At 38.7% G+C, this 13,594-nt stretch overlaps 3 protein-coding genes across 10 annotated transcripts in view; 1 reads left to right on the plus strand and 2 right to left on the minus strand.

Annotated features, from left to right (window-relative positions):
• Positions 1-1,873: 1,873 nt before the first annotated feature.
• On the minus strand, positions 1,874-7,513 carry LOC105383653 (palmitoyltransferase ZDHHC23-A). The gene is made up of 6 exons (XM_011553742.3): positions 7,156-7,513; positions 6,572-6,778; positions 6,359-6,436; positions 3,178-3,360; positions 2,671-2,774; positions 1,874-2,433 (listed from the first exon to the last, which is right to left on the minus strand). The coding sequence occupies exons 1-6, from the start codon at positions 7,350-7,352 to the stop codon at positions 2,393-2,395; spliced, it is 810 nt and encodes a 269-aa protein (XP_011552044.3). The 5' UTR covers positions 7,353-7,513; the 3' UTR covers positions 1,874-2,392.
• Positions 7,514-7,900: 387 nt separating this feature from the next.
• On the plus strand, positions 7,901-9,044 carry LOC105383654. Its single transcript, XM_011553743.3, has 2 exons — positions 7,901-8,135; positions 8,253-9,044. The coding sequence occupies exons 1-2, from the start codon at positions 8,003-8,005 to the stop codon at positions 8,876-8,878; spliced, it is 759 nt and encodes a 252-aa protein (XP_011552045.2). The 5' UTR covers positions 7,901-8,002; the 3' UTR covers positions 8,879-9,044.
• Positions 9,045-11,435: 2,391 nt separating this feature from the next.
• Positions 11,436-13,594, minus strand: part of LOC105383676 — a 31,128-nt gene continuing 28,969 nt past the window's right edge. For all 8 annotated transcript variants that reach the window (XM_038110402.2, XM_038110401.2, XM_038110403.2 and 5 more), the window contains 4 exons: positions 13,424-13,587; positions 12,850-12,956; positions 11,869-12,356; positions 11,436-11,526 (listed from right to left, as the gene is read on the minus strand). In XM_038110402.2, coding sequence (XP_037966330.2) covers positions 11,456-11,526; positions 11,869-12,356; positions 12,850-12,956; positions 13,424-13,587 — 830 coding nt within the window. In that variant the 3' untranslated portion in view covers positions 11,436-11,455. The remainder of the gene's footprint in view (positions 11,527-11,868; positions 12,357-12,849; positions 12,957-13,423; positions 13,588-13,594) is intronic.

The raw sequence follows: 13,594 nt of genomic DNA on the forward strand, positions 1-13,594 counted from the left end.
ACTTATGGTATGTATAGCTTATGGTGAAAAACAGCCTTTCCAGTGATTATTATAATATGAAGGAGTAGGGTATTGAAATAACTTCGATTAGAGCGAGATAGAAAGAGTCCGTCCGCCATTTTCATATTTTTTTCAGCGGCTTTTTATACATTACAACTCATACGCTATAATATTCAATCTCATAAATATAACATATTATGTATGTAAATAAATTAAATCTCTTTCAACGGAATGCCACAAATTTTCATACATATCAAAATTGTACATTCCATGTTTCGGAGCACCGTTCTGATAGAAGTTAGAACAGACATACATAGGTACCTAGGTGGTATACATAGTAATACGCTCGCGACTGTTATTTCTGCAGGGGTAGACAGAGTTCACTCACAAGCGAATCACCTGCTTGTCTGAGTATGTACTCACGTGATAGATCGATCAAGGTTTAGTACACCACTTCAACCTCAAAAGATATGAAGATTGAATAACGTAAAGCATACTAGAGTTACAACCGTGACAGTGTGTGCGTCCAGCCTTAGAAAATAATCCTTATAATATTTATATTTAGTTAGGTACATATGAAATAAGTAATTAAAGTCTTAATTTATAGGTACAGCTATTATTATAGATTGGCAAGTTGCTTGGCGACCCTCCTTGCGGGGTGAAAGACGCGGAGGGGACGAGGTACCCAAGACGACAGCGGGTAGCGGGAGGGTAGCGGGGAATGCACTGCATGTCATTGTTACGGCAGTCTCGGCCGCGCAGCCGAGGCGGCCACATGTCTTATATAGTCTGTCATAATTTGAGTGCGACCCACATGAGATCATTGATCCTGAGACCATTAGTCTTAGGATGAGTGTTGAGGCCTTTTTAATATTATCATTATATTATTATTAGGTATCTATAATTCGTCAACAAAATAACGTTAAAAACAACAAATCGTATAATGTCTCAATATAGGGGCTTCTTGTAGAACAGCGTACCGGATCAGTCATGCTACGCGGCTAAAGGTTGGTGTTGGTACTGCGCAGTCAGATACGAAAAAGTAAACAACAAAGACGAAGAGTCCATATGACAGTGCGTCAGTTGTCAGTTCTTGTAACTAGGAAAGCAACCAAAATTTATGTGATTTAATGAAAGTAATTAATGAGCAAAACACAGAGAAAAATTACAAAATTGATGAAATTTTGAAAGAAAATGGTCATATCGTGCTTCGCCTACCCCCATACCACCCGGAATTAAATCCTATTGAACTTGTGTGGCGGTACGTGAAAGGCGAGCTCGCAAGAACGTCGATTGACTCTAACTTAGATAAAGAGATAAAAGTCTTAGAGTTGCTTTTCTATAATTATTCGCCTAAAAAGTGGAGAAATTGTGACGACCATGTCATAAAAAATTAAGACGAATATTATAAATCTGATGAGTATTTGACGATGTATTGGACAGGTATGTTATTGTTTATTTATAATTTATTGTAAATTAAACATAAATTGGTTTTTGTCTTAGATTTATAATTGAAGTTAATGAAAACGATGATGAAGATGAGGATGACGACGACGATGAACAAGTTCAAACAGAGAGTGAACATGAAAGTGACATGGAAATTGATTTATAAAATAAAACACTTTTACATAAATAAATTCAAATTGGTAGATATTCTGAAGGTAAACATCCAAATTTTAATTCTGTCAAACAATAAATTTTAAGCTAAATATGCTAACACTCGCATAGAATAAAATTTTACTTACGTCAGAAATAGTTACAAGCTATCGCGAGATTAATCCGGGCACACTTTTCTACGTGTGTAGCATGTCGTGCTACCTCGCCCCCGCCACTTCTTTCACCCCGCAAGGAGGGTCGCCAAGTAACTTGCCGCATTATAGGTATTTTATTGCTTGTAGCTCATATCATGAAATATACCTAGGACATGAAATTATCAATAGTATCACATATACGATATAAAATATTATAATTATCATAGTTTTTCTATAAGTTCCATTCAAATCCACCACAATAAAGCTAGGCTTTACAGTAAAAATACTGACTAAATAAAAAGTACTTAATTGAAAACATACATAAGTATAACACACAAACAAGACCTCTTTTTTCGAAGTCGGTTAAAATAATAATATTCAAGTCTTCCGAATAACACTATGAAATATCTAACTAAAATAGCACTGTTTCAAATATCTTTCACAATCGACCGTTGCGTTATCATGCGTAGTCTCTGCCTACCCTAAAAACGTTTCAGACTAGCGTAATTTTAAGCTTACACGAGCGCTACACACATCCAAAAACTAGCTAATAAGCTAAAAATACGCTAGTCTGAAACCGCTCTTAGGACATAGGTAAACCTACTAATATCTTTGATAACCCTCAAGTGAATGACTTATTTTCAAACATCCAGCGTATTTTTGAGTCTTCTCCATTGGGGCTCTGGAAATGAAAAGATAAATGGTATTTTAATATGAAATGTGGTAAAGTCCCATTTGGCGTCGAGCTACATTGAGGTAGGAACGTCATGGATCACAGAAGTCTTGCGGAAAAAACAGGAACTAGTCTGACATTTCAGTGAAATCGAACATGAAAGTTTTAACCGTACATTTTTATATTACTAGCGACATAGGTATGTGATTTAGTTCTTTTTTTTAAATGTCAATGTCTCCTACTGACCTGTGTACTTGGGCACGAACAGCACGAGTTGCCGCAGCAGCACGAAGGCGATGGAGCTCGCGTACCCCGCCGCGTATACACACGTCACGTACGTTAGCGACGACCTGCAATACAGACAGGATGCATCAAGGCATCGCTGGCGCCATTCTATTCTATTCTATTCTCTGTGGGGGTGTCAGTACCTGCACCTGGCTGCGAATGGAACCTTTGTGCATATCCCCAAGGTCTAAACTGCATCGCATGGCGTAGGATGCTTCATAGGTTCAAAATTTTAGGTTGACAAGGAAGTAATTCTGAATGAGTTTTGTATCATTCTCAAAAAATATTATAAATATGGTCAAATAATATTTTTTTACAACAAATTAATTCAATCCAAGAAGAATTAGATCATTTTTAATTTTTTTTATGGATGTATTTCTCTATGAAGGCCATCTGTGATTTAGTTGTTTTATTTTAATGAGCTGTGGAAAGTCTCCCATTATAAATAAACTAAAAACAAATACTAACTGAAATCCATTCTTATAAACAGAGCTGCAGTCTACTGGTATAATTATTTTGTCCATAAGGATCATTTTCCCCCCACACACTTCGGAGAGACCATAGAGAGTTGACGTCATCAAGGAGGCCAGGGCAAAAATGTTTCCGGCCAAAAAGTACACATAGTTTGGTCTAAATATACAGCAGTTCCACCTGTAATGAGAGAAATATGTAAATTACTTACATAATATTTGTGCAAGTGGCTCAACAAATATTGCTAAGTAATATTAAATCAATAATTGAAGAACGAAATTTGTAGAAATTTCTAGTTTTTTTTTTTTTTTTTTTATGATTTTGCATACATGCGATCAGTACGTGTACTATGAGCAGTTGTGTTGAGAGAGTTTGGCTTGGTAAGGTAGCCCTCCCACTGTCAGGCACCCTTTATTATTTGCTTCCCCTTTTTATAGGTTATCCCATGTGTGCAGCCTCTTCAGGCGTCTGGTCTTAGGTGGATCGCTAAGCATTTGGGCAAGCTTGTTTTGATGGTGGGTAATCCTGTCCTTGTATCTTTTCGTTTTCGTATTGATTTCCTCCTTAACTGTGTTAAGACCTAAGTATTCGTGGATATCTTCCATTCTTGAGAACCATGGGGCGTTTACTATAGCTTTGAGCACACTATTTTGGAACCTTTGTAGTATTTCTGTGTTAGATGTTTTGGCTGTTCCCCACAGTTCAATGCCGTATGTCCATACTGGTTTCAAAACACATTTATAGATTAAGGTCTTGTTTTCCACAGATAGTCGAGATTTCCTGCCCAGGAGCCACTCCAGAGATTTGTATTTATAGTTTAGTTGGTCTCGTTTCTGTTGGATGTGAGTCTTCCAGGTCTGTTTACGGTCTAAGTGGAAGCCAAGGTATTTCACTACATTACAATGTGGCAGTAGTTCTCCACCGAGATTTACTGCAGGGCAGTCTTGTTTTCGCAGAGTGAAGGTAATATGACTTGATTTCAATGCACTAGCTTTGATTCGCCATTCATTCATCCAAGTGTGGACTTTGTCTAGATGTGTCTGTAGTGTTTTCGAAGCCTCTACCCGGTCCTCGTTGGAGGTTAAAACCGCGGTATCATCTGCGAAGGTGGCTGTCATGACACTTTCTGATTCTGGGACATCAGCTGTATATAATAGGTAGAGTGATGGTCCTAGTATTGAGCCCTGCGGTACTCCAGCTTTGATATCATAGAAGCATGAGTAAGCATCATTCAGCTTCACATAAAAGATGCGATCTTCAAGATACGATTTTAGAATTGAATATAAATTGTGAGGTAATATTCTCTTCATCTTATATAGAAGCCCACTATGCCAAACTTTGTCGAATGCCTGCTGTACATCAAGAAACACCCCGGAGCAGTACTTCTTGTTTTCAAGAGCATTTCTTATGTGTTCACATACTCTATGAACTTGCTCAATAGTAGCATGGTTTCTACGGAAGCCAAATTGATGTTCTGGTATGCTAGAATTTTCACTGATACACTCATTGAGTCGTGTAGATATGACTTTCTCCAGTAATTTCGATAATACTGGGAGTAGGCTAATCGGTCTGTATGATGAAGTCAAATGCGGTGGTTTCCCTGGTTTTAGAACCATAACTATTTGGGAGACTTTCCAGATGTTGGGGTAGTAGCCTGTTCTAAGTACTGCGTTAATTAATGCTGTCATATACATAATGGCTTTCTTTGGCAGGTTTCGCAATATTTCAGCAGTTATCAGGTCGAATCCTGGTGCTTTTTTCATTTCCAGGTCATGTATCACACGTCGAGTCTCTGCAGGTGTGCAACATCGAAGTGGAAGACTAAGTTGTAGGTCGCTTAATAGGTATTCATGTACTTCGTTATCTACACTGTCTGTTCCTAGGTCATTAGGTGTAAATACATCTCTTAAAAACTGTCCATAAGCTTCTGCCTTTTCTTCGTCTGTTTTCGCCCATGTTCCATCTTGTGTTTTGAGTGGATGTTGTGCTTGCTGTGGTTTATCGCGCGATTTGACAGCTTTCCACAGAGAATACTCTTTTTTTGCTGGATCAGTAGGTGTTAGGTTTTGTAGGTACAGGTTCAAAGTTTCATTTTCTGCATCTATAAGAACTTTCTTAAGCTCAGCTGCTGCTTTATTGAAAGCTCTTTTATCGTCAGGATGCCGACTACAGTGCCACACTCTTCGCAATCGACGTTTCTCCAATACTTTTTGTTTCACATGTATGGGCAGATTATTAATTGTTTTCATGGGTTTGGGGTCATTTGGTGTACTGGCTCTGGCAGCATTTTGTATGCACTTTGTTAATAATATAGTGGCATTTTCAATATCATCATCAGTCTTCAGTGGAATTTTAAGATCCAGATTTTTATTTAGGTATTGTTGGAAATAATCCCAATCAGTGCGATTATTATAAAGATAGGGATTTCTGGGTCTACTGATTATAGTTGTGCTCATGGTAAGTATAACTGGTGAGTGATCTGAGGTGGTATCATGGCAGTCATCAATATCCAAGAAGTAGGACTGAACCCCTTTATATATAAAGAAATCCAATAAGTCAGGTAATCTATTTACATCTGTAGGCCAGTAGGTTGGTCTGCCTGTTGTAATAGTTTGTAGGCGGTTGTTCGTTAGACAATGTTTAAGTCTCCGCCCTCTGGTTGTAGTCAGCCTGGAACCCCAAAGTATATTTTTGGCATTCCAGTCGCCTCCAGCTATAAATCTATTTCCCAGGGTTTTAAAATATTCATGAAAGTCGGTATCATCAGTTTCAGTGGTCCATCTCTTCTTTGGGGGGCAGTAGACAGACGATAATGTAATTTCACCCTGTTTGTCATGTACCATGATGGATGTGGCTTGTATTTTTGGAGTTTGATACTGTGGTAGTAGCTGATGCTTGATATTATCCCTTATAATTATTGCTGTACCAGCGTGTGCAGTATTATCTGGATGAGGTGTTTTATAGGTGATATATCCATTTAAGATCAGTGTTGTTTGTTCTGTAAGATGTGATTCAGAAATCAATAAAATATCAAGATTTTGCATCTTTAATAGTACCTCCACATCATATTTCTTGTCTAGTAGACAATTTCTAGTTTAAAAAAAGGATATGTCAGAGAAATTGGAATGCTTACTATGCTTGTAGGTTTTTAGGGTGGTATTGATAAACGTATGCTTACCATATTGAGTGGAAGAACCTCTCATTAACTTCAATCTGGCAGATGTGGCAGTATTTTGAGTCTGATGTTATCATTGGGCTGCAAAAATAAAAAAAATACCATTATAACTTTTTTTTTAATACAGTAAAAATGCCAAAAAAACATTGATCTAAAATTTTATTGCAATAAATTAAGGTGGTTGCACTAGATGTTTATTTAAATATGTGTACGCACCAATATTCTTTGCCTTTCGACGAGCCCAGGGCAAGTTCAAAGTCTGCCACTTTCTTCATCTTGACAAAGAAATATAAAGTGCACAATATGAGCACCAAAATCACAACATTCTCTAGTAGTGTCAGGAATACTGATATTATTTCAAATATCAGTATAAGGTACATGTACAAACATGACGATATGGTCCAATAGAAGAAGAATAGTGATCTGAAAATGAGAATTTTAATTTGAATGAGCATTACATTATTGCATAAAATAACACACAGATGTACAAGTCTTTATATCCACCTGGTGGACTACGCCTAAAACTCTTTCCTGGAAGGAGAGCCCAGCAGAGGGTCTGTACCCCAGCAGTGCAGATGTGATAGGTTGTGATGATGATTTTACGTACGCCAGTGCTCTTACATTCTCTCAACTGTGTGGGTCTCTAGTTAAATACAATGAATGCTTTTAACTATCCTTGGTCCTAATTCTTTATTTCATGAATGTATGTGAGTTGGTTGCAATGACAATGGCTAGAGTGGTATGATGCCTAAGAAGATAAATAAAGCTACTAGTAATTTGTTTAAAAATTGTAAACAAACCTATTTTTCTGCTGTGGTCTGGAATATACATAAAGTACTCCCATGCCAATCGCTCCCATCACGACATAAGTAACTATTTCAGATATTGTTGAAATTATTAACAGAACTGGTAATAAAATAAATGGCAAAATTGTGTCACTATCCATTTTCTTCCATGATTTACACCACCCACACTTTAGTAAATCTTTAATGCCCATTATTATGTATTTATAATAAATAATATGTCCATTTAATAGAAATCAGGGGAACCATATGCTTGCCATAAATTGTAGTGAATTAAATTTTGTATTACTACTCGATAGAATTTTCATTTTCCTTTCCAACATAACAATAAACTTTCACAAAAAAAAGAAAAAATTAAAAAAATGTCACTGTCAGTGTCAGACTGCACACAGAATCACAGACACGTCATAACTAGGCTGCCAGATGAAAAAATGATGCTATATTATTTAAACAAATGAATCTTCTGAGAATCTCCTATATAAAAACAGGCCTGTGCTTAGAACTTTTAAGGAGCCGACACACTAGCGGACGCGGCTTACTTTGCTAAGTCGCGGACGTAACCTTGGACTGACCCAAAACGAACATAACGAACAGCACGAACTGTCCCAAAAGACCGTGCACATTATCAGTCACAGCTGATAACCGCGTCGGTAAGCCGCGTCCGCTAGTGTGTCGGCGCCTTTATCGGTTAATGAAAATAAATTATATTCTACATTCTACTCTGTGGTACGCACGGTAATAAAGTTGGCAGTTGGCAACACTGTCACTGTTTGTTGATTGATTTGATTGACGGAAATAACTTTACTTTTTGATTTAATATAATTAAACCAAAACACAAGAAACTATGCCGAAATCTGTCGACCGTAGCGTGAGGGAAATAATATTAAAGATAAGAGCATTCTGTGAAAAAGAAAAGAAGAAGAATTGTCCTATAATCCCTCTAAACCATGTCCGTGCGAGGGTGGCCGCCATGACCGGTACCTATTTACTTGTTATTTGTTTGAAAATTTTTCGCTATCTTCATTCCTTAGCTTAGCTTAGCTTGTTTTTAAATGTAATTTTACTAATGTAACACCTCTATTTCCATTTCTTAGGAATCTCCCAGAAGACTGTTAGCAGGATTTCTAAAGAAGCTCTCACTGGTAAAATTGGTGTAGATAGCAAAGATCAAGAGAATGACGCCAGCGAAGAGGGTAAAGAGGAAATAGGTCCAGACGGAAAAGTTATTAAAAAAAAGAAAGTTAGCAAAAAGGTAGCCGCTCAAAAACTTGTCCCGGTGAAGAGACACCGAAACAAGAAAGTGCAGTTAGACGATGGCTTCATGACCTGCACAATTAGAAATAAAATCCACGAATACTACACAATACGCAATGAGGTTCCAACACTATCCAAACTATTGACTGAACTGAAGAACGAAATCAATTTCAATGGCGGTCGAACAACATTGTGGAAGATAATAATAAAACTAGGCTTCAAGTTCAAGAAGTGTGGCAGGAAACATTTCTTGATGATGGGTGATGATGATGAGGCTGCCATGTCAAATGTTAAACGAGACGAGAAGAAGAAGAAGGAGGCGGTGTGGGTGCAGCCGGTGATGCCTCCAAACCCACCATTCTCATTCCCAAACTGTGGCCCACCCGTTCCCTTTGTAGCTAACGTATCACACAGTCTGGTACGGGATCCCTCACATCAAGTGAAACAAAATATGAATTTTGTATGAGAATAATGTTATACAAAAAGGTGTAGATAGAGCCTTGATCAGAAACTAAGATGCTTACTTGAACAGTCAAGCTCTGGAAGAGGATATTTTACAGACAGATTGGCCGAATTGTCATTGAGCAGGACTAAAGTTTAAGCTGTAGAAGAAAGGCTGTTATTATTCTGATATGTTATTATTTTTTTTTTATTCTGATATGCTTAAGTAGTTTTACTGAAATGAGAAGCTGGGTCATACTATCAATTTCACAACTGAGAAAGTCAAGAAAAGAACTAGTATATGGAATGCAGCATTGAATAAGAAATGCAGCGCTGGAAAGACTCAAATTAACTCAAGTGAGAAATAGACTGTCTAGAAAACAACTGTGAAATAAATCCAGAAAATGATCATAATGTAAATGAACTGCTAAAACTATAATTCCTACTTTTTGCCTTTGGAGCAATGCACCAATCAATTTGGTTTTAATCAAGCAATGTTGTGTACAAAAGTAAACAGGATAGCAATATTTAAACAACTTAAGTTACTTAATTGTAAATAGCAAATGAAAAAAATAAGAGATGCTGGGGCCTGACTACTTTTTTGTGTCTGAGATAATAAACAGAAAATCATAAAGAAGAAATCAGAGAAAATTAAGAATAGATTGTGTCTGGTTTAACAATGGGTCACCGGGATGTAACATGTGAAGTCTGTTTTTTTATCTCAGACACTAAATTGACAGATTCTGAATGGTTCGTTAACAGTCGATTGGCCGCTATTAGAGACGTATCACTATAGGCAGGACAATTGACTGTTGATGAACAGTTCAGAATTTGTTAATTTAGGGTGACTTGCACCAAACATTTCAACGAAATTTAATCTATTGCTCTCTCGTTTTGTATTGTTCTTTTCACAGTATACTGACTGATTCCTGCTCAGAATAGACATAATTTCGTTTAATTAGGTAGGTATTTGGTGCATGGTGCAAGTCACCCTTAGTACCTACCTATCTGAGATGGCAAAACAGATTTTATGCGGCTATACTAGAGAAGACATGTATGAGCAGAAAACCTCAATTACTGTAGAGGATTAACATGTAAATAAATGATGCATTATTTATAACTTTGTTTCTTTTTACTACTTATACAAGGAAATAACCCAGCCGCCGCTGCCGCTGTAGTGACTAGTCTACAAGTTACTGTAGTTATGTTTACTAGCACAAACAGTATCATCAGTATGAGCGCTTAATCTAGTAGTATCTCTATTCCAAGAAGTACATAGTTTTCTAAGATTAGTTAGTACCTATTTCTGGCCCACTTGGGTAGACGTAAGGACATTAGAGCCGCCCGACTCCAACTCCGCGCCGCCTCGCCTCGTGCTGTTGGTACCTAGGTATTCTTTATATGAAACTAGCTGTTCCCGCGAGCTTCGCTTCGCCTTAAAAAGTTTTCCCGTAGGAATTCCGGGATAAAAAGTAGCCTATGTTCTTTCTCAGGGTCTAGCTAGACAATATGTATACCAAATTTCATTCAAATCGGTTCAGAAGTTTTGGCGTGAAAGAGTAACAGACAGATACAGTTACTTTCGCATTTATAATATTAGTCAGGATTAGGATTGTATGGGCGCTCACAACATCAACTATACGTAGCATCGCATCGCCTCAGTCACATGCCCTCCACGGACGGCGGGTGGGGTGGACCACTCGGTCGGCCTTGCGATGAAAGCGCGCTGCCCGCGAGTGGTTCACGTGAGGACGGAACGACAATTACCAGCGTCAGATTACTTACACAAAAAATCTTGGACCTCACGCCAGAGATGCGGGTTCGAATCCCTTCACTGACGTGTAGGCAACAATGAGTTCTTGGAATTTAAGTAAGTACAATGTATACCATCGCTCTTACGGTGAAGGAAAAATCGTAAGGAAACCTGCAAACCTATCTAGATTTAGCACATCTAGATATTTATGTGAATCCACCAACCCTCAGTGGACTGGCGTGGTGGGAAATGGTCCAAGCTTAGGAAGGCAGTTTAGACCTTGGGGATACTTATGGCTTTGCACTCCTCACTTTGATATGGTTCCACTCGAGAGAGCCAGGTGCAGGTAGGTACTTTAACACCCACAGAGAATAGAATAGATGACGCTCATATAATGGGTATGAACAATTTTCTGTGAAATAGGTAATACTTTTTTGCTGGGGGAATACACACAGCGTATTCAATTTCCGATTGACCGTATATGTAACAACTATGTATACTTAACTATAGTTGTAGATGATTAGAAGTAAGTATGTAGAGATAATAATAAATTAGGTCAACTTTTTATTAAATTGCAGACATTTATTAATTCTGAGTTTTCATTATAAAACTTAAAATAATACGTAAAGTGTACAGCCTTGGACAAAAAAACCTGACCCCTCTTAGAGTACCGGAAAGGAGTTAAGTTACATACTGTACTAAAGATAATGAGACATTTTTTTTAAACAAAACTACCTTTAACAATATTAACAACTGAACAAGTAGAAAATGGGAAAAATAAACTTAAGTACACTAACAATTAAGTATTAGGTATACTTATAAAAATAAATAGCATGAGTCAGTCACTTTTTAACTGGGAGCAGGTTTATGAGAACTATAGAGCTCGAAGACGTAGGGTTCTGAAGGACTGACGTTGGTGTCTGAAACAAACAAAAATACTAATTTAAAATCATGAAAGTAGTTAAGAGTTACTTAAAAACTATGACAATGGATAAATGCGTTCCAACAACGAATTGATACAGGGACAGAGGGCAATAAAATAGCAATTTATCGGCACCTTAAATTGCTTAACCTAACATGTAGAAGCAATCCATATCTCCGTAAACAGTGATATTGTATGCTAAATAGCCAAGTAAACATAAGCACTAGCCAAAATTACTAAGCACTAGCAACACTGGTATGTAACCAGCGAAACTATTATTAGAATCTGTCATGAATGGCGTAAGCTCGGTTTACGTCTACATATTCTTATTTTATTTTACCTGCCACCGCAACATTTACGTCCATTTCTTCAATCGTGATAAGTTCTTGTGGCTCCATCTTCACCTCCACCGGCGGAGCCCCGGGGTCTCCCTCGCCTGGAATACTGCCATCCACAGTTGTTCTCCCAATAGGTTGGCCATGACCAACCGTTCCCTGCGGCGCGGCATCCAACCCGAGCAACGGATCTGGCTCTGGCTTGATCGCTTCAGTCGCAAACAAATCCACTACGGGCTGAAAAGGTACTGGATTGTAGATCATAGGCTCGTTGTCCACATGCGGTTCTTTCGTCTTATCTTTTGGTTTATCGTTCTTGTTCTGAGGTTTGCGGCCACGGAATACTCTGCCGCTTGGGTGCTCGAATGGCTTTGGCTTTTCGGGGATCGTGTTTGGTTCAGGGGGCGCTACAGGCAACGCCATGTATTTGGACATAGAATTGTCAATTGGGACAAGCAGAGACTGGTCGTCGATGAGATTCGCTGCTATCGGTCTGTGGAGGAGAACTGGAATTAGGTAAGGATTACGCTAATGCTTTTACAGTCAAACTAAACACTTCATCTATTTAAAACCCGCATCAAAATCCGTTGAGTCTAATAATACCTACATATAGTTACATCTATCGGTTTTTTTACGTAGGCTTCTCTTTCAAAGATTGCTTTGCGTCACTGACATACATGTAGAAAGCGACTTCGCTATACTATTATACTTACAATAAGGGGCAGAGAAACCTCAGGAGCATTAGTTACTTTGAGAGGAGGGTCAGATTTCTCTGCACGTGACCGTACCTAGTGGCAGTGATTGATAGTAATGAATGTAGTAGGTATGTAGTCTATTTTTTTAACAAACGAGTAGGTACCTAGCATGTTTGTCGCACATTTCCGATATTGACAGAGTGAGATGGGTCATTGGGCTAGGACCAATAGCAACGCAGTATCAATTTCAGTACTCGTTTGTTCCAAAAATATACTATAGTTTATATTTACTCTATGGTGGTGGTGTCGGCCTCCTCGTCTTCTTCACTGGCGGGGGGCTCGCCCACCGCGGCCACTACATCCCTCTGCCACTCGTCGAGCAGGTGACTCAGCTTATCCTGTCAAACATTACCATTGCATTGATAAAACATGCCGCGACTGAGTGTATATTATGCTGGCCCCACGCTTGGCTATTCATATTTATTTTGTTAACTACCTATTGGATGTTGGCTGTATTTGCTAAATACCAAACATGAATTTTGACGAATACACTGACCACATATGATAGTCTTGGAAAATACGAATAGCCAAGTCGGGTTGTAACATTAGAAGTGTTTGGTGCCATGCCAAGTTAACTCGGATGTGTATGGAAGTTAAGAGTTAGTAGGGACCGTTTCACCGAATAATTTATCTCTCAAAACCCTCCATCATCACGATCCATAACGTCCACACTGCTGGGGCACGGGTCTCCTTCCAATGAAGGAAGGGTTTAGGCCTAGTCCTCAAAACCACCATAACATTGAAAAAGGTTGGATTTTGTTGTTTTAACACGTTTTATTTGATGAAACTCTCTGTAGTGACTCACGTAGGTCGCGCTAGAGTGCACCCGTAGCATGACGTGGTTCTGGGTGGTGCAGGCGGTCACCCGGCGGCGGTCGCAGGGGCCGCACAGCACCCGCGCGCACTGCAGGCACCGCAGCAGCGTCTTCCTCAGCGTCCGCGAGCATACGCTGCACGCAACTTCACTGGCTGCAAT

This window comes from Plutella xylostella, chromosome 27 (assembly GCF_932276165.1).
Source record: "Plutella xylostella chromosome 27, ilPluXylo3.1, whole genome shotgun sequence".
Lineage (NCBI taxonomy): Eukaryota > Metazoa > Arthropoda > Insecta > Lepidoptera > Plutellidae > Plutella > Plutella xylostella.

What these genes read in the sequence shown, in the direction of transcription:
- LOC105383654 (XM_011553743.3), top strand. Translation starts at nt 8,003, where the DNA reads ATGCCGAAATCTGTCGACCGTAGCGTGAGGGAAATAATATTAAAGATA. An exon ending in GAGGGTGGCCGCCATGACCG is followed by an intron (nt 8,136 to 8,252) that starts GTACCTATTTAC and finishes TCCATTTCTTAG; the next exon opens with GAATCTCCCAGAAGACTGTT.
- LOC105383653 (XM_011553742.3), bottom strand. Translation starts at nt 7,352, where the DNA reads ATGGGCATTAAAGATTTACTAAAGTGTGGGTGGTGTAAATCATGGAAG. An exon ending in GTTTATAAGAATGGATTTCA is followed by an intron (nt 2,775 to 3,177) that starts GTTAGTATTTGT and finishes TCTGTATTGCAG; the next exon opens with GTCGTCGCTAACGTACGTGA. An exon ending in GTTCGTGCCCAAGTACACAG is followed by an intron (nt 2,434 to 2,670) that starts GTCAGTAGGAGA and finishes TTTCATTTCCAG; the next exon opens with AGCCCCAATGGAGAAGACTC.